Below are 26473 nucleotides of genomic sequence, written 5' to 3'. Positions count from 1 at the left end.
AATAGATTATTTATGTACAGATACATGAGGTGAAGTCATGTATGAGTTGTTTAGGAAATGTATATTTTCACATTTCATAGCATAGAATAACTGGTATATTGTGGAAATGTACAAATATGTGGCTAGTTTTGGGCCTAAATTAACTTATTTAATTCATCAAAATGTTGTCTTGATGGCAAAACAGTAAACATTTTTAACATTTTACGCTTTAACATATAGATCAACACTAATTATGTATAATTAGTTAAGTATAGACTTATAGATTTCATATCCATTTGTTTGCATGTTATAGTGTGACTGACCATTGACAGACACCTGCCTTTGAATTTCTATATCATCATTTTGTTGCAGTTTCATCTTTCATAGATATTCAAAATGCAGTTTTATTATATTTTCATATTAATTTTGCTTTATCACTCTCTGGTAGAGGTCATGTTGTTTTTCAGTATTTGTCTTCAATGTGAAATCAAAAATATTTTCACAGTATGCATATTGGAATACATTTACATTTCTGACAGCATTAATAACATAATATGAACAAAAACACCATCTGTAAATTCCAGAAGTATTACAATTAAAAAGTGGACTAATACCTCTAAGCGTAAATGTTTCAGATATTGTTACTATAACGTTTAGGACTGATTTACCAGTTTACACCAGGCCCAGCCTCACAGTAAAGCCATATTGGTTGCACATTATTTTACAGTATGTTAACTTACAGTGTGCTTACAGTGTACCTACCTAAGAAAGTACCAGTAATATAAGGTAACTACATGGGGTAGGGTTAGGTTCAGGTACAGTTATTGTAATTACTATAATAAGTACATAGTATGTACATGAGTAACAGGACTGTAAAATAAAGAGCTATCGCCATATTTATTATGTCTTTGTGTATAATTGTGGCTGTTTAATAATTAGTAAGAAAGTAATAATTTAGAAAATTCACAGTCTCCCTGGAACAAACTGAGGTTAAGTGCTTTCATCCAAAGGCACAATGGTAATAGTTCATTCAGAGTCCTTGGAGCGTCCACACCAGTTTTTATTAAAACCCAGTTTGTTTGTATGTTTGTTTGTAGATTTTCAGATCTAATGTACGTATTCAAGAATTCATAATTCTTAAAGCCCATATTAATTTTAATGACAGTTTAAATGAATACACACTATATCTAATGGACATGAGGATGAGAATTGTGCTTTTGGTATGTGAATGAAAAGTAGATGTTTCATCATTTCCCAAATACTGTTGTGTTTTTGGTATTGGATTATTAGCGCACATTTTTTACCACTGGATATTATATGTATACAATTGTATGCTCGAGTTTTTGTGATTGGCACTGTGCGAGTGCCTGTTCTTGCAGTCTTTCAAAACATCCCAACGAATGGTAACAACTAAGATGAAGGTAAGATTTGCCATTTTACTATACTCATAAGTTTTTCTATATATAGTATTAAATTATATTATATTTGAATTATTTAATTACATTTTAATATAAAAATAATGCAAGATGTAGCACTCATCTGGGTAATGGGACTTCAAATCTAGCTAACCTCATTTCTAGATGCAATGCCCTTCTCATTTCCTTATCATTTCCTGTCATCCCTATACTTTCCTGTAAAATTATTCTTTGAAAAAGAGCTCAAATGCATCATTCTAGCAACAATCGAAAAATTGTCTCATTTATCTTTCTCTTGCTGATTAAAACTCCCAGTGTATATTTCCCTCTCTTTTCGTTTCCTTCATGCCATTTGCATCTCCACAAACCTCTTATGATTATCTCACACCTCTCTGTCTTTCACCATCTTTCTATTATCCCATGATGTAGTTGCTGAGCCTTCCTGAAGTCCTCAGATTTCCCAGTCGCTTAAAGGGATAGTCATATAGTGATTTCCCAGTCATTTAAAGGGATAGTATATATACACACACATACAGTGGAGATCAAAATTATACCTCTCAAATGTCTTCATGACCACAAACATTAGAGCCACGGGTAGTCATTAAGTCCTGTTATCTTGGGTTTCTTTGGGATGGGGATGATAGTGGAGCCTTTGAAGCAGACAGGTACTTCGCACAGCTCCAGTGATCTGCTGAAGATCTGTGAGAAGATGGGGGCCAGCTGGTCAGCACAGGTTTTCAGACAGGCTGGTGTCACACTGTCTGGGCCTGGTGCTTTTCTTCTCTTGTTCTTTCTGAATACCTGGCACACATCATCTTCACTGATCTGAAACGTAGGCATGGGGGGGAGGGGGGTTGCAGGAGGTGTTGATGGTTGTGATGTTCAGGGTGGGTGTGGGGTGTTAGACTGGGAGTTTCAAATCTACAGTAAAACTCATTCAGGTCTTCAGCAAGTTATTGATTGGCCACAGTGCAGGGGGATGGTGTCTTGTAATTGGTAATGTCTTTCAGGCCTTTCCACACTGATGCAGGGTTGTTGTCAGAAAACTGGTGTTCTAGCTTTTTAGCGTAGTTCCTCTTGGCCACTCTAATCTCCTTATTCAGTGTGTTTCTGGCCTGACTGTACAAGACTGTCCCCTTTTCTGTAGGCATCCTCTTTGGCCTGACGAAGATGACGAAGCACTGAAGCACAGTATAAAAAAATTAAATTAGATATTTGAAATAGAACTCTGATCAAAATTAGAGAACATACAGACACCTCCAAGTTATTGGTGTTAATCTGGCAACTGGTGCTAATTTCCTTAATTATATGACAAACCCTTTTTAACTGGAAGCATTAGATTGCAAGATCTGAGATTTTTTCAGTCACTCTAAGGTGACTGAAACCCTGCAACAGCAGATGAAGGCCAAAGGGATGACCCTTTCAGCCACTGCAAGAGAAGCTGGTCATTCCAAATCTGTGATTTCTCGAATACTGCAGGTTTACAATGACACTAATTTATTCAAGGCCTCCAAAAAGGCTGGTAGTCCACGTAAGACAAATGCACAGGATAATGTGGAGACTCTCAATGGAGAATCAGTTCAACACTGCAGCTGGAATTGTTTGCCAGTTCAGCACTGAACAGGGTAAGGATCTGTCTTGGCATGTTTAAGAGAAATCAGACTGAAAACGCACTCTGCAGTGACCAAGCCTCTCATCACAGAAAGAATCAAAAGGCTAAGCTCACCTTTGCTAAGGTGCATGTTGTGTGGAGAGAGGAGAACTGGTCCAAAGTTCACAGTGATAAGAGCAAGTTTAATTCATTTGGGTCTGATGGGAAACATTTTGTTCGGCGTCAAACTAAGGAAAGGCAGAAAGCCACGTGCGTAAAGAAGTCAGTGAAAGATGGAGGAGGAAGTGTCAAGGTTTGGGGGATGTTTTCTGCAGCAGGAGTTGGGCCTCTTATACAGCTACATGGCAGGGTCAATGCAAATGTTTATCAGAACCTCCTTCAGCAACATGCAGTTCCTCTCCCAATCAGCCTGCAATTTTCATGCAAGACAATGCCTCCGTCACACTGCAAAACAGGTAAAGCAGTTCCTTGAAGCTAAGAACATTGAAATAATGAAATGGCCGGCCCAGAGTCCTGATCTAAACCCAATTAAAAATCTTTGGAAAGCGACAAAGTTATGGCTAAGAATCCTGATACAGTTACACAACTATGGAAACTAATGTCCTAGTGATGTCCTGTGGCCGCAGATGTGCTGAAGTCATTCAAAGCAAGGGCCTTTACACTTCCTACTAATTATGACAGTTGTCCCTTCAACCCTTCAACATTTTAGTTTAAACTTCAGTGGTTACTGTTCTGTAATTTTGATCACTGTTTTTCACAAAATAAATGTTTTTGTTGAAATGCCTCGGATATTTTGTCAAACATGTTAGTAGAACAGTGGTATACACACAGCTAATATTCCTTCAAATTTTGAGTGATGAAGATTTACAATATTTAAAAAAAAAAATCTAGTATTTAATAGATTGTTCTCTAATTTTGATCTCCACTACATATCATGTTCAGGACTGCACTGTTGATCAGTCAATGAAAACCTGTATATGACTTATGATTTTTCCCTCTCTGACTCTTTCTTCCTCCCCTGTTTATAATAGAGTTAACAACAAATAAAAGGCATGGAGAGAGCAGTGAATGAGTTCCTAAGTGTTAGGGTGGATTATCCCTGTGCCTGTATCCATGGTTAACTGGGCAGCCATAGAGCACCTAATGGGATAAGGAGCGAGCGGAACGGTAGGTGAGGCCCATCTGATTCCTTTTCTCTGCGACACTCGCTGATCTCTTCCTCTGGCCTGAAGACAGCCAATCCTGTAACACAAAACGGATATAATGAGGTTTACAGAAACTTTTTTGTTGCTCTTTTTCACAATCCTCATATAGATTTTGGTGCTTTTATCCCTTCGTGTTGATAAATAACGTTTTAAGAAAGCTTGGTCCAAGTGTCTTTTACATAATTAGATATACTGTGCATTACAGTGTTATGCACATAATACGACGTAAGACAATTTGCTATTTTGGCTATACCATTTTAGTAAAAGCCTTTTCATATCAGCATATTTCTACCTATATTGTGTAAGAAAACAATATACAGTTGAGGCCCAAAAGTTAGAATGTGGGTTTCAAAATTTAGTTCAAAGTTGGAAATTGAACATTTTAGAATTTAATAGTAAATCATAAGTAAAAAAATATATATAATGTAAAATGAAAAATAAATATGTAAGATAATGTAAGAATTGAGCCATTTTTAAGCTGTTTTTATTATTTTTTTTGTTTTAAAATGTTATAGAAATTTTTAATTTCTGTAAAAATAATTGTATTAAATGATAAAAATGCTAAATGTAACATTTATCTTGTGGTTTCAGATGCTTGGACTGCATATTAAAGGAATTAGGAAGAATAATTTTAATTGCAGCATGACTTAGCATGGCTATAGAAATTTTAATGTTAAATTACAAAAATGCAAATGCTTTTTTTTTTATAGGGGATTTGCAAAATGCAAGCTACATTATAAAAAATGCAAAACTAGTGGTCTCGCATATTTGGATCCATACTGTATATTCAGTATTTTTGAATTGCTTAATTAACAGCATGACCTCATTCTTGTAACATTGTTAATGTGCTATAAATAATTTTAATGAGCTCTTTTCCATGCATAATACAGATTTGCTGATTTCCATTTTAGTGAATAATTTCATTGCCTCTATATAAAACCAGTTTGTTATGTGACTGAATAAATGTGTTCTTTCATCGTGTGGCTGAACAGTCTTATAATTGGTGTTTCTCTGCCTGTTCAAATGTTTCTCTAAATACTTCCTTTCAATTAGTAGTCTACAATGGGCGGGGATGGGCCCCTGGGCAGACCACTCACTTTATTTAGCATGCAGATCCATTCATATACTGCTTCATATGCTAATCGCTGCTAATTGAATCAGTTTGTTGGGTGTTTTCCTGGGTTTAATGGTGCTTTGGATCTGACCACACAGGGTGAGACTGGTTGGACTTAAAATGCAGTGCAAATACGGAGTTTTTTTTAAGGTTAGACTACTTTACAGTGCCACAACAAACGCTGACCACAAAGGTCATGTGGTTCTGTTTAATACAACAAACGAAATCTGTGCCCAATTGTATTGGGTATCTAAACGTACAATAACTAGTATGAGAACTTAATATTTAAATTCTGAATATTTGATTAATGACAACAGCCTGGTTACGAATATTCTGAGTGTAACCCCATGTGGTAAAGCAATAAAGAGGCATTTTTACTCAAATATGTTGTTAGCCATAACGCACCTACCCAAAAGCAGCGGTTGGTTTAACGATTGGTTCATCACAGAGCCACCTGTCACTGACGGCGAGAGCGTCAAGCGTCAACGTCAAGCGGCGACAACAATATCATGAATAATGAATGATCGCTGCACGCGCTCGCCGCTGTGCAGGAGGCTGGAGGTTGGAGGCTGAAGCCGCTCGCGGGGTATTCTCAAAGTGGCCGTGGACGTGACCAGCAGCGCCCAGCTGGAGCGCCGTTAATGTGTAGAGTAAACGATGTTATTCTAGGTTTACTTCGTTTGGGATTTGTAGGCTATTCGAATAGAAAGACATTTGCACTAGAAAAGTAGCATTTTTTTATTTCACTTTTTAAACTCTTTTTAACCCCAAAAAAGTAGCCTACCTGTTTTCATTTTTTTTTTAAAGGATTTACACAGAAAAATGAAGCCACGGATTTTGCTGACCTTCCTGACGTTTATTGGTTTACGTGAGTATAAACTTATTTATTTTTACATCGTAAAGATAGCCCTATGATTTAATTTGTTGTCATTTATATTTTTCATTTTATTTACCCATTCACCCATTTGTGTGCACTTTGCTTTCCATATTTTTATAGAAGCATAATTTGACCAGAAAGATCTGAAGATCATATTTTGAGATGGTCTGTATCAAAAGAATAACTGTTTGTAATGGAACTAAGACTATACTTCAAACTGTCTGATTTATTTCTATTTATTATGTCCTCAGTAGTGCGCTGAATGAAGAAAGTATGACCTTAAAACTCATTCAAATATTACAATATTAATATTTATTAATATTTTACTGTTTTGTCTTTAACTAGCCTACCTCAAATACTTTTGTTGTAGAGTTTCTTTACCCTGATGCAGGACAAGCTATTGATGCACAAAGATGTTGCATCTTAGTGAAAAGTTCATTAAAATAGTCGTTTCAGCTGTTACTATTCATCTTTTTCCAGTCTTTGCTAATTGCTGATTTAAGTATTTGGGTTTTAAGTCTAAAAAAAAAATTAAAACCCATAAAATCGAGAAGAAATGGCAGAAATTATGACAAGTTAAATGCATGCTGACAAAGATGGTGCTATAATGTTAAAAACTTTTTATATATTGTTGCTATAGAATCTTGAAAGAAAAAGAAAACAGAAATATAAAATCGATTGCATTTTTTTTTACAGTTGATTTGTCTGATTTGATTATCATATTAATTTATTCTTCAGGCTACTTAAATGTTTAAGAACATTTAAAAAATATCCAAAGCAATATAAATGATCAGAGTAGAGCAATCATACGTCATAACGTAGAGCAATCAGACTCAAACTTCCCTGCATCAAATTCTTTTTTTCTTCTCAGTGATTGTTCTTTCCTTCTCAATAATTCTTATAAGAATCAAACATTTCTGTTCTGCTTGTATATTTTTATAAAGAGATTAAATGACTGGATTGGGATCAAAACAGTTTGTTTTCAAACCAGATGTTATGGCCATGAGTTTGGATCATGTGTTTTCTTTACAACAAATCTTGTGTGGAATAATAAATAAACATAGTCGGAAAGTTGAACAGAAGGAGATGGTGAGTCTCAGGGAGGAGGGTGTTAGAAACAGATGACCTTATAGACAGAGGGGCTGCGTTGACCTTGGGCGGTATTAACCTTTGGGGTCCCCCTTCTGGACAGCGGAGGGGTCCAAAGCGGGCGGAGCAAAAAGAGAGCCGGGGAGACAAAAGTGGCCACCTCTCCCCACCCCCTTTGACCTGACCCCAACACCCTGATCTCCATAACACTGCTCCAGCCTTATTGGGAAGCAGGGGTAAATTTAAAATCGTCTTAAAGCTGTTGGAGGTTTATGAGTGTGCATGTCTGAATATGTTTATGCTGGAGTAATCCCTCCACAGTCTCCTCATCTGTGGAAAGTTCTCACTCCAGAAGGCATATCTGACAAGACACCATCTAGCTAATCTACATACAGGGCACAGGCTGCAGTGGGTGGCCGATGTCTCAATCACTGCATGGATTTCCTTCCTGTTGAGAAACTTGGGAAATTTGACCAAAAGCATATAGATCCTTTGGCCAACTTTAAGCTCCAGTAGATGTTATTCAGTTTATCGCCACAAAAAGTTGTGAGCAATCATGTTTGCTTGATGCTATCAGGCTATAGCCACTTCAATCTGAACATTCATTGCTCTAATTGAAGCTTTAGCCATTTTCCTCACTGTAATGAAGCTGCCGTAATAACCTGTAATACAGTGTATGGGCTAATCAGCCACAAAATTACTTTGTTTATAGAGGCCTTAAAATGTATAGTTTCAGCGGTTCTGTTAAAGAAAGTCATCAGGGTTCATGAAGCCAAAGAGGAACTAACAGTGGCATTAAAACTTACAGGTTGCAGCAGAGGGACATTTTAACCCTTGGTTGCTCCATTAATGAGATTGGCTTAATAGAAGCCCTGGACCCCCTTCTGGTCCTTATCCCAATAATTAAAGACCTGAGGCCATAGTGATGGGGTGTCCTCCCCCTGCAATTGGAGCATATTGCTTATTGATTTTACCCAAAGGTTTTATGTCTGGCAAAGACTTTTTCATAAAAAGCTGTTGACCTACAGACATGATCTAATTAATAGAAACACATATATAAGCACCATTATATGACTGAAAATAGCATTAAAGACCTGAGGCCATAGTGATGGGGTGTCCTCCCCCTGCAATTGGAGCATATTGCTTATTGATTTTACCCAAAGGTTTTATGTCTGGCAAAGACTTTTTCATAAAAAGCTGTTGACCTACAGACACAATCTAATTAATAGAAACACATATATTTTACTAAGCACCATTATATGACTGAAAATAGCATCTTAAAACATCCTTTAAAAAGTTTGAGTCAGATACAGATATTTTTATGAAAAGTGGAGGATAGATGAGCACAAAAGAGCTAATTGTTGAGTGGTAATTGGTTAATGAGGAGGGTGGAGTGAAACTGCAGGGGGTTGTTTCCTCTCTTAAGTGGAAATGCAAGTGTGTTTGCATGACTTTGAACTTGGCATATGCCACCTAATGACAATCAGTTTTTAAACAAAAGACAACTTTGCCTCAAATGCCCAACACAAAGGAGTGTTTGTGCAGGCGGCTTGTGGCTGTTGTAGTTAGGAAAAATTTAACTCATATTATGGAGTCAAAAGAAGCCCACCCGGAGCAGCATGATCCCCCCTTTCCACCCAGCTTCTTTGCAATTCCTCCCCCAAGTTTGTATTCAGCTATTGTTTACGTTAGATCTCCTGCTGCTGCCGTGGATATAATGGGAGAAAAAGAGAGCGAGAGGAATTTGTGAATGTTCGTATACATTTAGAATTTCTTTCAAAGGCTTATATCACTTTTTCAAAGTGGCAGGCCAGTTTCAGTAATGCTAAAATCTTCTCTGGACAGTGGAGAGACCCATATAGAAATTATAATGAGCATTAAAATTAGAATATTTGGCCTGAAGTTTCAATTCCAAATCCTTGAAGTTTTTTCTCGAAGCTCTTTTTCTTCTCCTCAGATAAGCTATAAAACATTGCAGACCTATATGTTCACTAGCATTCATAAGTCTTTTCAAAAGTTCAAAAGACTTTTATTCAGCAAGGATGCATTCAATTGATCAAAATGGACAATTAAGAAATGTATAATGTTACAAAAGATTTCTACTTAAAATAAATTCTGTTTTTGTTTTTTTACTTTCTATTCATCGAAGAAAATATCATGGTTTGACTGCATCTTCAGCTTTGCCATCACAGGACTAAATCACATTTTAAAATATGCTAAAATAGAAAACAGTTATTTTCCTCTATTTTTTTATCAAATGCAGCCTTGCAGACTTTATATATACTGTACGTTTAAAGTAAGGTAAAGTGATGGTGGGGGTTGTTGCAAATCTTTGCCACATTGACCCTTTAGAGATGAAGGTCATTAGAATGGTGTCTGGCTTCCAACAATAGTTTGTGAAGTTCAGGTCCAACATTAGACTGGGGACAATGGACCAACCTGGGGGCTGGGACTGTGTGTGTGACTGGACACAGGCTGTCTGCCTTAAGCCCCACGTTGTTCCTCCACCCTTCACCAACTCTCTCATGACCCTTTAGGGACCCAGGTCACAGCTCAAGGGGTGGGGATGGGTGGGGGTCTCCTGCTGCTCAGAACACCATTTACAATGCCCCAAAACCCCATTTCTATCCACCTCTCATGTGAATGATCAGAATTATCCCCAGGCTTGAGCTCTTAATCACACTTCTGTTCAGGTCTCATGCAGGTTGGAATGGATTATTAGCATAGACTTATAATCGACATACTTCATGCACCATCATCACCGTTGTAGCAACAATGGAGATCTTAGATCCTAGAGTATGAGGTATAATGACAAACTTCTCTAATGGGAAGATCATGGAGCACAGTTTCCATTGTGAGGTGTGCAGAAACAAAAAAACTTCTACCTTAGAAAACAGTATATTAATATATTTAATTGTTCTCTAACATGGTTAATGTTAAATATGCAGTCCATTTATATCCCTGCTACAACATTACGTTGTTTAATTGGATGTATCAAGCAAGAACTAACATTATATTTGTACATCCATATCTTTATTGCTTAGACCCATGTGTTATTCTCTGTATTTCTGAAACCAGCTTGTGTGACATAACCCCCCTTTCCCCTGGGACCTCTGAATTTCATTAACACTTCGGGTGGAGTAAGCCAGGGAAGGGTCAGATGTAAGCTAGCCCTCATAAAAATGAAAAAGGAAGAGACAGACTCATCCCATCTACATCTGCTCAGTGTGTGACCTAACCAGGAGCAAAAGGTGCATCCCAGATATTCCCTTCATTGGAAGTCTAGTTTATAGCGCTATATATTTATGGACTCCGGTATTGATATTGTTCAAAGTATGTGAGTCCAAGTTATATGAGAGTGAGGCGATTTAGCTTAGCTGGTCATGTTGTCATTTGCAGTAATGGTTTCCTATATGCACTTCGAATAAGAGTGAAACAGATATTTCTGGACCATACCAATATTTTTAAAAAGTTACAAGTAAATTATTCATCACTAATTATAATGTACAGTATGAAAAATGTATGTTTATTTTGACATTTGCTAAAGATAATTTTTTAAAAGTGTCCTTAAATTATTAGTGTTTTTTAAAGATTCAATTTAATTGAGCATTAGAGGATGGTAAAAGTTGTCTAAAAGTAAAATATTGGCATAACAAAATCTATATATTATGTATAAGTATTGCTAATTTCTTAAATATTGACGATAACCAATATAGTACAAATATATTTTGCTTCCTATAATACATCATCCACTGTTACAGCTCTAAATGGTGTATATGAAATTTAAAATGTCAAATATTGAGCAGCTGGATGCAAAGAGCAGAATTTCTTTAAATGGATAGTTCAACCAAAACTCAAAATGATGTCAAATTTACTCACCCTCAAGTCCAAACCTGTAAGATTTTCTTACTTTTGCTGAACACAACAGACACAAACAGCTGCTGGTAGCCATTGACTTCTATAGTATTTTTCCATACTATGGAAGTCAGCGACTACAAACATTCTTCAAAATATCTTCTGCACACAAATTAAGATATTTTAAAGAAATCTTTTTTTGTGTTCCACAGAGCAAATGATGACACAATGTTCATTTTTTGGTGAACTATCCCTTTAAGACTCTTATTTACTTATGAATTTCATGTCTCGATCAAGAGCAGGCGGTGTTTGTGGACCCCAGCAGTCAGAAGTGAGTATATTTTAGCAAGCAGAGGAACAGAAGTGCATATTGAAAGTGGGGTAGGTTATATCTACCTAACAGATGCTAAAGGTACTTTACATCTCATCTAGTGCAAGTTCAAGAGCAGACTTGTGCTTCTTAACATAACAGCTGCCGGAGACACCGGCCATCTCCAGAGGTCACATTAAGGGTGGCTTTAGGTCTGGAGTTCTCCATATGAAAAGCACAGAAGATGTATGAAATGGCCATGTAGCAAGTTGACAATGAGAGAGGACTGGGGTGAACCAGTGGCATGGGAAAGTCACCCTGGAATCAGACTGAAAGGAAAATGTGACCGCTGGGGGTTTGGAATGGTGGGGGTTTGTATAAGTGGGGGGCAGATGGTCCAGACTGAGAGGGGTGCAGAAGGCTCCTGGTGGTTGCCGGGAGTTGTTTTTGGGAAAAGGGTGTCGTCACAGGGCTATTGTCATCAAGGGTGCGTTTGCTTAAAAGAGATTCCTCTAACTTGACCCCATAACTCACCCTAATTCTCCATCCCTTCTACTCTGGCTTTGTCACAGCCCTCTATGGTTCACTGGCTGCATTGCATTTGTCTCTATTGTGATGACCAGGTTTGGTTTGGTGACACTGAGTAAATAGGCAGATATGCTTAAATGGTTAAAGATATGCTTAAAGCTCACAATGACATCAGTAATGAGACACAAATGCAGTTTTGTGGATATGGAAAGTTTGACCTCAGAGCTTTCATTTTCAAAGGCGTTTTCTTTTTGTTCGAGTCTTGAATTAAAAGAAAACACAGACATATGCAGCAAACACAAAAACGTACATGTATATCATAAACTCAAAATCCATGAAAGTTCTGGATGAGACCAAAAAGGACTTTTAGCAATTTTAAAATAAAAATATTTCAAGGAAAGTAGCTAAAATCATTCTTTAGCTTTAGAAAACTTTAGAAGTCAAGCCACATTTACGTATATAGTGCTTTGAAACAAAATAGATTGTTTCAAATCAACTTCACAGTAATAAATGAGAAAATAACAGCATTAATTTTGCAGAGTTCTCCAGTTATGAAATGAATACAGTTTCAGCTGTAAAGCAGCTCTAAAAGACAATAGTGTTGTTATTTAACTCAATTTACTTCAATGTTGAATACATTTAGTTCAGTAACAGTGTTAAAGTTGCAGAGTTCATCAATTTTTAAACAAATTAAATTCAGCTATAAAGCAGCTCTACAGAAGACAATTGTCATTATCCAGTTCAAGTTTCGTTCTCCTTCGATAGCATTAGTGAAGTCAAATTAATAATATTATGCAATATTAAGTGTCTGTTAAACCCAATAGAACTTCATCACTATTCTTTTTATATATCATCAGTGTTTCATATGCATAGCTTTTATTATAATCTAGTTTGTATCTGACCCATTTTCCATTTCTCTCTCACTATCAGGTTTGTGTAATGGATCTGAGCTGGCTTTCCTTACTGAGCCCAGTGATGTTATCGCGGTACGGGACAGGCCGTTAATGCTGGACTGCAGGGTGGATGGTGAGGGTCCCATTACGGTGACGTGGCATAAGAACGGAGCTCCACTGCTTTCAGGAGTAGGCAGTCGGGCGAAGATCCTATCCAACGGCACGCTCCTGATTCGCAGCTTCCAGAAGAGACGGGATGGAGATGCTACCGACGCTGGAGAGTATTACTGCGCTGCACAGAACCACTACGGCATGCTGGTCAGCCGCAAGGCCCGTGTGCAACTCGCATGTGAGTGACTGAAGAGAAAGCATTTCAAACATGGGCGACAGGGTGACAGTAGATAGTTTTTCACTCGGATATGAAATTGTATGCTTTGCCTATGATTACCCAACTGTTTGAAAAATACAGTGATATAGTGGAGGTACCAATGTCCGTTTACTATCTGTTACTCTGTCCTTTCCCATCTTCCTCTGGTTCTCCCTTTGGTCCAATAAAAGCAGTAGGGTGGGTGATAATCCTGTAGAATTATAGTTGTCACTACATGCTTCCCCAGAAGGTACTGTTACCATGGCAATGAACTCTCATTGGGAGCCCCTTCTTCTAACACCCCTACCTATTGATTATAAGAATGACAAGGCTATTTAGACCACAATTCTCTTGGCACCTCACCCTACATCCCCAATAAAAAAAATCACCTTTTTAGATGCCCATATCAAGTTATCACAGTAAATTCACATATGGGACAGTACAAACAGTTGTTATACCACATAGAGTCATAAAAATAGTTTTCTTAATAAGTATACTTATCTTTTATTTCTGTATCTAGAAAATATCTAGAAAACTATATAATGTTATATCCAAATATCTTAACATCCTCAAAACAGGATAAATTGACTTCACATGCAAAATCGTATAAAGAATATTTCTTTGAATAATCTTAAAATTAAACTAAACCTCACTAAGTTTTGATGCATTTATGCTTAATGTATATTGATAAAAAGAAATCTATTTAATATTTTTTCAAGAAAGTCTCTTATGCTTGACCAAGCTGCATCTGTTTGAGACAGTAAACAACAATAATACTGTGAAATTTTATTACAATTTATAATAAATGTTTTCTGTTTTAATAGATTTTAAAATGTACTTTACACTTGTTATGGCAAAGCTGAATAACAGCAGCCATTATTCTAGTCTTCAGTGTCACATGATCCTTTAGAAATCATTATTATTATATTTGGTTTATAAATAACTCTTAATTGTCTTCCACAGCTCTTCCAAAATTCCACACTCACCCAGAGTCCATGTCAGTAGATGAGGGAGGTGTTGCACGTTTCCAATGTCAGGTCAGTGGTATTCCTGAGGCCAGCATTACTTGGGAGAAGGACCGTGTTGTGCTAGGAACATCTGATGACAGGTAACACACAGTTCTTACTGTATTTCTTTATATTCTTCCTCACAGGATTGCTCATTCGTGTTACTCTTTCTGCTCAGGTACACTCTTCTCCCAATGGGTATTCTGCAGATTACAGGAGTTAAGAAATCAGACGCTGGTGTCTATCGCTGTGTTGCCACTAATATTGCCAACACTCGCTACAGCCATGAGGCCTATCTGAACGTAACCGGTCAGTAGTCACCCTTGATCTGGCAAACACCCCAGACTGCATGTGCATAACCTTAACCTTCAACTCTATGCATCCTGTAAATAAGCAATGTGCTGTATTATGTTTGTATTGAACAACCAGCACATTGATTACCTCAAATGTCATGATGTCAAATGTCATCCTTATATTAGTGATCTGTAATTTAGCTCCAGTTTCATCATCTCTTTATTTGCCCTTCTACTCTCAGGAGGTGTTCCTCGCACCTATAAGGAGCCAGTCATACTGTCCGGCCCACAGAACCTCACCATCACCGTCCATCAGACTGCCATCCTGGAGTGTATCGCCACTGGAAACCCTCGCCCGATTGTGTCTTGGAGTAGACTTGGTATGAATCCTTTCACTTAAACTGTGCAAAGATAACTTAACATTCTAGATTTCTTGTAGTTGAATTTTTCTCATAATTTTTTCCCATCAGACGGCAGATCTATCGGAGTGGAGGGCATACAAGTGCTCGGGACGGGGAATCTGATGATCTCCGATGTCTCCCTTCAGCACTCTGGGGTGTATGTGTGTGCTGCCAACCGGCCTGGTACCAGGATGAGGCGTACCGCATTAGGAAGGCTGGTAGTTCAAGGTAAACTTCCTGGATTTGTATTGAAGATATTTTGGGACATGTTCTTACTGATTTTCCACTCAAGTTTTAAAACGATTTAATCTAATTTCTCCTCATTTTGGCCTTTTGTCTCAGCTGAAAGATCATTTGCAGTGTTTTGTGATATACAGTACCATTCAAAAGTTTGGGGTTGGTACAATTTTTTTGTATGTTTTTGAAAAAAATCTCTTATGCCCACCAAGGCTGCATTTATTTGATCAAAATACAGTCAAAACAGTAATATTATGAAATATTATTACAAAAAGTTTTCTATATTTCTATATTAAAGTTTTCTATACTCTATATTCTATATTTATTTTAAAATGTTTTTTTTTTTTCCTGCATTTTCAGCAGTCATTGCTCCAGTCTTCAGTGTCACATGATCCTTCAGAAATCACTCTAATATGCTGATTTGCTGCTCAGGAAGCATTTATTATCATTATCACTGTAGAAAACAGTTTAGCTGCTTAATATTTTGTGTAACCTTTGCCTTTTTTTAGGATTCTTTTATTACTACGAATTTCAAAAGAACAGGTTTTATTTGGCATTTATGTAACATTATAAATGTCTTTACTTTCACCTTTGATCAATTTAACTCATCATTGCTGAATAAAAGTATTCTTTTTTTTTTTTTATCTTACTGGACCCAAACTTTTGAACGTTAGTGTATTGAATCAGAAAAGTAGATATTTTAGCTTCAGTATTTCGTAAATGGTCCTAACCCATGTGGGAAATAATAGCTGACCCCACACTGCTTAATCCTGATTTGTTGTGACAGAAGTTCACAAAGCTGCACTATTACAGTAATTTTATTATTTGCACACTTCACTGAGCACAACAGAGCAAGCCTATTGTCTTGTGTGTGTGTGTGTTTATAGCTGTGTTTGTATTGAATGAATATAGTATTGTTTGGCTGCTATGATGGCCAGACATCAGGCAGAGCTGGTTTTGAACATGACCCTTGGAAGCTGACTGGTCAGCACAGCAGGAGAAGTAAATATTCAGGCCCTCCCTTCTCTCACCTTTGCCCTTCTTGGTTTTTTCCTCACTCTGTACTGGGTCTGATGGTGTGAGATTCTGGCTACCATTATGGTAATTAAGGCCTGCTGCTGCTGTCCAGCTGGGCTTGAGAGGAATAGCTTGGGTAATGAAGTCAGCTGTTAGGAGATATCCCCCCTTCAACACCCCATGACACATCTCATCCATCACCCTGCTACTGTCCGTACATTCAACCTGATCATATATCCCTGAGGTATATATGCTCCTTTCATTGGCTTTCTTCAAAGTAGCTGCACACTGGGGGTCTTTAGGAAAGAACAACATGAGGGAGAACAAATGGGTAAATCATCCATGAGAGGCGTAGTACAAAAGTCATTTAATATCACAGTCGGTAGTAGTAAGTGTGAACGGCTAAGCTTCTAATTCATCTGAACTTAAGAATAATCCTAATAATGTCTTTTAACATCTTAAACAGTAAAAGTGATGGCCAAGAGGCAGATATTTGAAATATCTGCTGTGATAATGAAGATTATCCTGTTGTCCCTTAGCTTTATGCATCCATTCATTTGTTAAATTGTTGTTGAAATTGCACCCAGGTGTGCTTTCTCTGTCTGTGTCCCAAATGTCCAGCTTAAGTCTGATCAATCAATAGTCACCCCTATCAGTCTTTTTACAACAGAATTGGCAGTGAAGCCATTTGGGGGAGGTAATCTTGAATGTATTGATTCATTTATTGATCCACTTTTTGTGTAAGATGGGAACAAAGAGATCAGGTTAGGTTATTTCTCCAAAAAAAGAAAGCACTAACCTTCCCAAAAAACCCTGAGAAAAGCCTCATTAAGTAATTCAGATCAGTGAAGCAAAATTAAATTTAGAGTAACACAGAGTGACAGAAATTAAATTCATTATCAAGGAATTGCGCAAGAATATGTTTGATTAATAATAATTTATAATAAGGTTTAATATGTTAACATTCAGTATAATGAATTAACAGCATTACAGCATTTATTAATCTTGGTAAATGTTAATTTACCGTGTAAACATCATATTGTTCATTATTTAGTTAATATATTATAAATTATTTTCATTTATTTAACTTAAAATATTAACATGTGTATAGGGTACGGTTCTAAAGTTTGGGGTCAGTGATATTTTATGATATATTTTTTAAAGATATTAAAACTTTTTTTCCAGCAAAGATGCATTAAATTATTCAAAAGTGACGGTAAAGACATTTATAATGTAACAAAAGAGTTGTATTTATACACACAAAAATATTAAGCAGCACAACTGTTTTTAACATTGATAATAATACAAAATGTTTATTGAGCACCAAATATTAGCATATTATTTCTGAAAGATTGGAAAGACTGGAGCAATGTCTGCTGAAAATTGCCATCAAAGTAATAAATTCATTTTTTAAAATATATTAAAATAGAAGAAGCAGTCTTAAATAATTTTAACTTGATAGACAAGCTCTGAAATTCAACAGAATAAGCCGAAAGGGAAATTTGGATTTTTTTAGTCATGTTGTGTGAACACATTTGATAACTTAACAGTCTGTCTGCCAGTCACAAAGGTAAAATCAGCACATCCTAGTCAAGTTCAAAGCTGAGGGGTTTGTTTATGTCAGGTTATGGTCCTCCAGACTGCTCATTGTGAATGTGAGGTCTGCACTTTCACACAGTCATGAAGGTTAGGACAGATGCTGAGCCAGGATGTGGACAATAGAGAACAAAAAGGAAGACAGACAGGCAAAGAGCAGTCTTCGTAGTGTGCATGTGCATGTTTTGGGAGGGGCGAGGTATCCCCTCTCACCTCTGCCCTCTCATTTCTCACCTTTGACATTGGCCTAGGAAGCAGAGGGGGTGGAGCCTCCTCTGACAGACAGGTGATGAAGCAGCAGAATGGATGGTCCTCAAATGAGGAAGGGTGATGGGCCTTCATGACCCCTCCCCCACAGTTTCCATAGCATTATGAGGGCAGTTGTTCTGGTGGTCAGGCAGCGGGTGACGAAGTTCAAGGGTGGGACTGTGACGTTATAACAGTTTTCAGTTGAGGGAACCCCTTCCTTTATTTTAACCCTGGACTATTTTTAATATGGAAAATGAAAGGATATTGACATCTGGTTCAGCTGAGGGGTTTCCTTAAGTTACATTTTCTCAATCTGAAAATGTGCACCTACACATCAAAGCAGGTGCAGAAATAGCAATTCATATTTAACATGAGGCTTATTGATATAAGTCATTATATTTGACTTGAAATCCACAAATGCATTTCAAGAACCAGTTCATTCAAGTCAGGAGGCAGCCATGTTTTTCAATAATGTTAATTGATTGCATAAGTCACACAACAGGATTAAATGAATGAGAAATAGCCACCTGATCAAACTCAAGGTCAGGATCGAAGACCCTGCTAAAAGAATAACTGATCAATACATGAGAAGGATTGGGCACTGATGCTGTCAGTTGATCCTGGTTGTAAAGACACTGCTGGTTAGCTGTTGGAGTGGAAAACAGACCCCAAAAGCTGATGCTGTTATTTAATTGTACTCCGATTGCTTCCTGTTTGCAGGCAGGGGAAATTACATGTCATAAAATTATAAATCCATCTGAATCAGTCACAGATCGACATGTGCATGTTTTAAGTGTGCTTGTATTTATAGCTGACTTTCACTGGGATTTTACATGTACTTAAGAAGTTCAGTTTAAGTCGGACCTAAACACTTATTGTTTTTTTTTTTTAAATGACATATAAATGATTTTGTCTGACAGAAATAGAACCAGTGCAGTTTGGATTGGTCTTTTTTTAAATAGTCTTTAATGATCATTACACATTCTAATGTGAAAAAAACCCCAAAACATTTCAATAATATTTCTAAAAGTGTAAACTGCCTGTTTAGTTAACCATGTTTATAATAACATGGTACAAAGTTAATCCCATCACTTTTGGAAATCAGGTCTAATATTGAATATCAACTGATAAAAAATGTATCAGTTAATCAAAATCAGTTTATCAAAAAAATGTTAATACAGGTCAAAAGTTTGGTATAATTAAGTTTTTTTTAATGTTTGAGAAAGAAGTCTCTTATGCTCACCTACTTTTTTGAAAAATGCAGTAAAAACAGTAATATTGTGAAATATTATTACAATTTAAAATACCTGTTTTCTATTTAAATATATTTCAAAATGTAATTTATTCTTTTGGTGGTAAAGCTGAATTTTCAGCAGGCATTACTCCAGTCCCCAGTGTTGAATGTTGAAAACTGTTGTGCTGCTTAACATTTTTTACCATTAAAAAGTTTGGAAAAGTAAGCGGTTTTTTTTTTTTAAGAAACTCATATTTTATTCAGCAAGGATGCATTAATGATTGATCAAACATATCATGGTTTACACAAAAATATAAAGCAGAAAAAAACTGATTTCAGCATTGCTAATAATAAGAACCATTATTAATATTTGAGCACCAATTCATAGAGACTTTTTTTCAAAAACATTAAAAATTTTTACACAGATGTGTATATCAGCCAGACAGATGCAGCATGTATCAGCTCCCTCTCAGGGCCTTTATTTAGTCCCTCCTCAGTTTAAAACATTTCTATTCAAGGATGTCTATTCATCAACAGTTCTACTCCGGTTCAAGTGTGAAGTGCTTCTTGGGAGAGAAGAGAACCGAACCACAATGACGTGGCTGATGAATGACACCCCTCCTCATGCACACACACACACACACACACGCACACACACACACACACACACACACACACACACACACACACACACACACTGTGTGACCGCTGTTCATTCAGACTGTGTCTGGAGGTCTGAAGTGACCTCTGTCCTATTGTGCCCTGCTATAGTTTCATTATACACACACCCCTCCAGCCCCTCCCACTTTTCACTTTGACCCTAAAGCCTGAGCAGAACCCACTGAAGTGTTTTTAAAGGCTGTATTTTTCATTTCAGGCCTACTTGCACATATATGATGAATTTTGTGTTTTATAGTGGTACTTGATGTCTTGTCATGGTATTCTAACCTAAGGTTATATACATAAGCTATATAAGGTTATACATATAAACACACACACACACACGCATATGTTAACTCACTTAGATTATAAATTGGTTCTGAATATTTTCATTTTTAATTCTCTTTAGAGATATTATTCAGGACACAATGATGAGAAACAGAACAATCAGCTATGAAACCCAATTAAACAGCTTCTCTGCAGCTCATATTGATCTGGCAAATCTATATTTTTGTCCAACTGTTTAAAAATGTTTGACCTCATTTGAAAGAGAAGCTGCGCTGTTTTAAAGATCTGTGCCTGCATTGATTAATAGCTGTCTATTGAAATAGGGTTCCCTTTGACCTATGACCTTCCACACCTCCGCAGACCACTTCGGACCCTCTTCCCAGGGAGAAGGGGCTCTTGTGGGGGTGTTTGGTTGTGGTGGGTGTCAGTAGATCAATTAGATGCATAGTCCTGGGGTCTGGAGAGCTCTACGTATATGCATGGCCATTGTGTGGACACTGAAGGGGTGTCAAGCGAAACAGTGAACCTGCATCTGCGCTGCTGAGCCAGAGGAGGGGCTGCAGGGGTCATTTAGGAAGATACAGAGCGGTTATAAAAAGAGTTTAAGTTCAAGATCTGAAGTTAGTTAAATGATCTTTGCCTCGCTATCATACTGTCTGTACTGCATAAAATTTTCACATTTATTACTGAAATAAAAATTTGGTTTTCCCTCTGTAAACTCCTAATTACTGCTTATTGATAGGTAGTTGTAGTAGTAGTTAAGTTTAGGTATGGGATTTAAAATATGGTCATGCAGAATAAGGCATTAATATGTGCTTTATGAGCACTTATAAGCAGCCAATATGCGAATAATATGCCTGCTAAAAAGCAACTAGTTAATAGTCAATATGTGTCCACAATCTGAAGTTTTTTTTTATTTTTTTAAGTGACATTTTTATTTTGAGAAATTGAAACAGGAAACACATTTAAAGTTATTAATATTATTCGATTGGTTTTGAAATAATTACATCATTAAATTGGTTAAATAAATAAATAATGCCTTCTTGTTATTTTTGTCTCACCCAGTGTTATTTTAGTCTCATTGAGATTGCATAAGTTATTTAAATTAATAATTTAATATTTTTATTTTTGTTTTAAGTTTTTTAAGTAATTTTGTTGTGTTTTTGTCATTTTTATAAGTTTTTATATGTATATGTAGTTTTTATTCATTTTTATTTCAGTTCCAGTTCTAGTTATTTTAATACATACATAACATATATTTTATTTCAAGTAAAAAAAAAAAAAGAGTTTGCATATGGTTTAGTTTTGAATTTATTTAACTATAACGCTGTTCCTCTGTTTCCACAGCTCCTCCAGAGTTCATTCAGTGGCCGCAGTCTGTGTCTAAGCCAGCAGGAGGCAGTGCTGTGTTCACATGTGTGGCTCAGGGTGTTCCTGAACCTCATATCATCTGGCTGAAGAATGGAAAGATACTCACCCCAGGCGATAATGTGAAACTCACTAACAATAACAGGTATACACTTATAAATACACACTTAAATTATATGAGACTCAGAAGTATTGACAGGGATACACAAACTTACTGCTGAAACACACAGTCCATAAAACCTTAAACAATAGGTAGGCATATATCATAAACAGACAAATTAACAAATAAAAATACCCCAAAAAAATGGCATAAAATCTAAAAGTGTCTGTTTATTTGTTTATATGCCTATTTAGATTTTTATTATTATTTGTATTGGTATTTTTAATTTAATTAATTGTTTTGTATTTATTTATTTATTCATTCAAATGTATACGTGTACAATATTTTAATTGCTTTATTTAACTGCAATAATTTGTCTGGAAGCATTATCAACTTCTGTCCACGTGATGTCAGTGTTCACCTGTTTTATATTATGTCATCCTAATTGTGAGATGTGCAATATCTGTGAATGTTAACAAGGTTACATTAAAAATCAGAGAATAGATATAAAATAATAATAATAATAATAATAATGAATGTTTTTAGCACCCTGGCCGTGACTCGCATCACATCAGAGGATGAGGCCATATACCAGTGCATCACTGAAAACTCTGCCGGCACTAACCAGGCCAGTGCTCGTCTGGCTGTGTCCCTGGCCAAAGAGCTGCCCGATGCCCCTCAGGGCCTGAAAGCCACAGCTCTGTCTAAAACCACCCTGCAGCTCTCCTGGACCCAGCCACCAGCCGAAATCACAGACGGGATCATCGGATATGTCCTGCATATCCGCAAATATGGCGGTGAGTGTCTCTGTCTGGAATTCAGATTGTCCACTAAACTGGAACATATTTTGCTCTCTACTGGTATTTTTGGAATAGTACTTCATAATTGGTGCACTTTTGTTTTCAGAGCCTGAAAGCAAAGAACTACAGGAGGCTGTGAGTAAGACAACATTTCAGCATGACCTCACAAACCTTGAACCCGCGACCACCTACTCCATCTACCTGAAGGCTTACTCTCCACTGGGTGCTAGTGAACGGTCCAGTACTGTTGTTTCCACAACACTAGGGGGCGGTATGTAGCTGCATACAGATTAGACATCGCATGCTATTTGCTTTTATGTTTTGCTTAGGTCACTACAATTTCAAACTCTCCCTCTCTCTCCCTCCCTATCTGTCTCTTCTCTTTCCCACATCAGCATTTTTGACTCCCTCTGTCTGCTACCTTGTCCTTCAATATTATCCTTCTCTCTGCTTTGTCACAGATGTTTAAGCATCTGTTTTTTCTTTCTTTCTATGGCTTCTCTTTTTGCCCATCCACCTGTTTTTTGCTTGAACAGAATGAACTCTGACAGTGTTCCTTGTTCCTCTGAGCTCATTATAATGGGTTTTCTCTCTTTGTACCCTATCTAGTGCCCAGTTCACCTACATTTTTCACCAAAGCAATAAACACCACAGCAGTCCAGGTCCTATGGGAGCTGCCCAATAAGCCTGGAAAAACTGAGGGTTTCCGACTGTCTTACCGCAGGGTTCCCCATGGAGAGATCCAGGGGCCCATTCAGTTGCCATGCCATGTTAACACTCACACCATTTCTCATCTCGGTGAGGGATAATTGGATTTCTTGTTTGTATAGACTATATGAAACTATTGACGCAACTATAGACTAGATTCAGTGTATCTTTGCAAGTGCCAAATGGTTTGCTAATCTAATGCAGTTAAATGTTAATGCATGCAAATAAAATTATTTTAAGTATATCTTAAGTCAGGGGTTTTCAAACTTGGTGCAGAGAATTGTATTTATTACAAAATATGTTTTAAAAATGTGTGTCAGTTAATCTTGACTTTGCAATCTGAAAATGTTTATCTTCAGGGTTTTTTTCATATATAAAACATAAAATTTTAATATAAAGAAAATACTTTTATTATTTTAATACTAATATTAAATATATAATATAAATAAAATAAGCTTAAGTACAATTTAGCAACAACAAAAAAAAATAACATGTTGTCAGCACAAAAAAGCCATCAGATTCCATCTAGCCCTCCTTATTTTAATGTTTTATGCTGAATACTCTCTCACTTAACTATTCTGTCTACATGATCTGTTACAGCAGCTCTGAAAAAGCCATTATGTTAGTACAGTGACAGTTGAAATATTCCCTCACTCACCCACCTTAAGAGCAGACCTGAAATAAATCATGAGCACTAGAGAACAAATGCTCCTCTAAGCTTTTCCTTGTATTGTTACGTGACAATTGTGTGAATTCAGAGAACTCTGAAGAGAGTGTGAAAACTGAGATATTGACGAAAACAGATCCTGCATCACATAAAAAGAAAATTGCCCAAGTAAAAGAAGGACCGTAATAGCCAGGAGGTTTTACACCGGACCTCAATCACCATGACTCAGCTGATCAATAGTTCTACTGTGACTGCAAAGTCAACAAAACCAGCTCAATGAATATGTATTAGATTGTGCATGTGTGAGGCAAATGCATGAGTGACTTTGATTGATTTGCAGTGTGTGTGATACTGACCGTTTCCATTTTTTTTCTTCACAAGAGCCCGGCGCTGTGTATGAAGTCAAACTGGTGGCCTACAATGGCAATGGAGAGAGCGACTGTTCAAAGAAACTTGTTTCACTGGCTGAGGACAGGACTAGTGCTAAAACCAGAGCAGGTAAATTAGCATTTACTTTTGGCACACATGATTGTGTTTATTTTTTATTATATAAGTGTATAATTATAATTTTCTTTGCTGCAGGAGAGGAAACTCAATGTAACTGCAGGGGTGTAGAGAGCTCGGTGAGCAGTATTGTGGTTGGCATCCACATTGGCATGGCCTGCATCATTTTCTGTGTGCTCTTCCTCATGTTTGGATATCGGCGCAGGTAATGGACCTTTTGGAGAGATGTGCAAAATATATGTGCAAATTTTTATATCGATTCACTTCACAAATATAATAACATCATACATAATAAATATACAATATAATAACAATTACATAATATATATAATGCATATGTGTATATGTACATATATAATAAGAGATAATAGTTAATTATTAGAGATAATAATTTCATTTTTTTCTCAGTTTCCTCTGTAGGAAGGGGACTCAGGACAGCTGGTCTGTGCCACAGGGCGAAGTTGGAGGGCATCCCAACAGCATCCCAAAAGCGGCAGTAACACAACCTGCTCAAGGCATTGAACTGGTTCCACAAGTAAGACTTCTTGTCGAGCTTCTCAGCACATTATAACTGAGAAGAAGCCATCTATAGCAAATATAGCCTCCCCCACAACCTTCATTTTTTCTCTTGACCACAGATGCCACAAAATATCATCTCAACACAGTTAGTGAATGGATATGCTACTCTTGATTTTGTCATTTCATCTGAATATCAGTTAAATATATTACCCCAGTAGTGTCACTGTAGTTACAGCTTGTGAAGTTGCTTTGCACGATTGTCGTTTACTAATTAGTCACTGCCAAAACACTTTTCTCAGAGCCTTTTTCTTGTCTGCTAACAGAGTTTATCAACAGTTGGAACTGAACTGAACTCTGATTGTCAGGGTTTCGTAAAAAGGTAGCTTATCATACTAACGGCTGTTTTCTCTTTTTCAGGGTCATAATATAGATCGCCAGGCCCAATGCCAGGTTCTTATTGAGCAGCACTCAGCCAGTCTGCCAGGCACTGGCACAGACACTGGCTAGCATTAGCCCTTAGCTAGCACTGCCTCAGTGATCTCTCTCCTTGTGGTTCCTCTGCCTAGCCTGCCCACCAAAATCCCTTTAGTCCATATTTATCATGCCCAGTCTGTCACCTAAACTGCTGCTACTGTTTAAAGGTGTAAACAGGTCTGCTTTAACTACAAACATTTTGCTAATTGAGCTGGTTTAACTTAGCCTGTCCCATTTGTATCTTTTGCTCCCTCCCCTTAGAACCAAAGCTTGACTCCTTTAAGATCTTTATTTCAATGTGTCCGTGCAAGAACACCAAATGATAGCCTTAGGAGATACTGTAGTCATTTTTTATGCTAGCATGCTAAGTTACAAATAGTTACTGCACTCTTTCTGAGCATAAATACACAATGGAAGCTAAACACAACAAAAATTATACCAAACCCGCTTTATATTTTATTATCAAAGGGCTTTCTGCTAAAACCAAAACTTCCTTTTGCAATGCGTCCTCTGGTAATAAGATGTAGCCTTACATTTTGCCTGAACTGATGCCCAATATAAAGACAAACCATTTTAATAATCTCAATATTTCTCTTCAGTATGTGTGATTTAGTGAACTACATGATTTACAAAACAAGCTACAATAAGCCATATTCTCAGTTGAAATGATTACAGGGAACAGAGGTTTGTTCCATTTGTTAGCCTTAGCTCAGATATACCAAGATGAATAACGTGGCCTTGCTTTTGCCTTCGCTTGTGGTTGTGTGAGTTCAGATAAATTGATTGTTATATGTTTCACCGTACATGCCTCGAGGCAGGCTCTACCCCAGAGGAACTATAAAGGTGATGGATTCTTCCCACCTTTCCCTCTTTCCTGTTCTTTATAATACCCACCAAAAGCTGTATACCTCCAAAGATAGTTACCTCAGAATGTTATGTTGGGCTGACATTAGCCCCCTGCTAATAAAGCTTGCCTACCTCAGCCAAAAAATAGCAGATACCCGCTACTCTTCCCACTGCCAGTGCCTGTGCCAGCTGCCTCCAGAACCTGCATTCAGGTGCCCATCTGGTCGACTGCCATGGAGAGTGTGACTGTGGCTGCCCATC

The 26473-nt window shown here is 37.1% G+C and overlaps 1 protein-coding gene across 1 annotated transcript; it reads left to right on the top strand.

Moving 5' to 3' along the window:
- The first annotated feature begins 1394 nt into the window (after positions 1–1394).
- Positions 1395–24582, top strand: LOC107670070 (immunoglobulin superfamily DCC subclass member 3-like). Its single transcript, XM_016462550.1, has 13 exons — positions 1395–1400; positions 2874–2925; positions 12915–13226; positions 14208–14352; positions 14430–14560; positions 14787–14924; positions 15015–15173; positions 21574–21739; positions 22241–22491; positions 22601–22765; positions 23104–23292; positions 24251–24367; positions 24452–24582. The coding sequence occupies exons 1-13, from the start codon at positions 1395–1397 to the stop codon at positions 24580–24582; spliced, it is 1962 nt and encodes a 653-aa protein (XP_016318036.1).
- Positions 24583–26473: the final 1891 nt, after the last annotated feature.

Source organism: Sinocyclocheilus anshuiensis, unplaced genomic scaffold, assembly GCF_001515605.1.
Source record: "Sinocyclocheilus anshuiensis isolate Anshui unplaced genomic scaffold, SAMN03320099.WGS_v1.1 scaffold253, whole genome shotgun sequence".
Taxonomy (NCBI): domain Eukaryota; kingdom Metazoa; phylum Chordata; class Actinopteri; order Cypriniformes; family Cyprinidae; genus Sinocyclocheilus; species Sinocyclocheilus anshuiensis.
The sequence above is the reverse complement of the archived record's forward strand: the minus strand, read 5'-3'. Positions and strand labels throughout refer to the sequence as shown.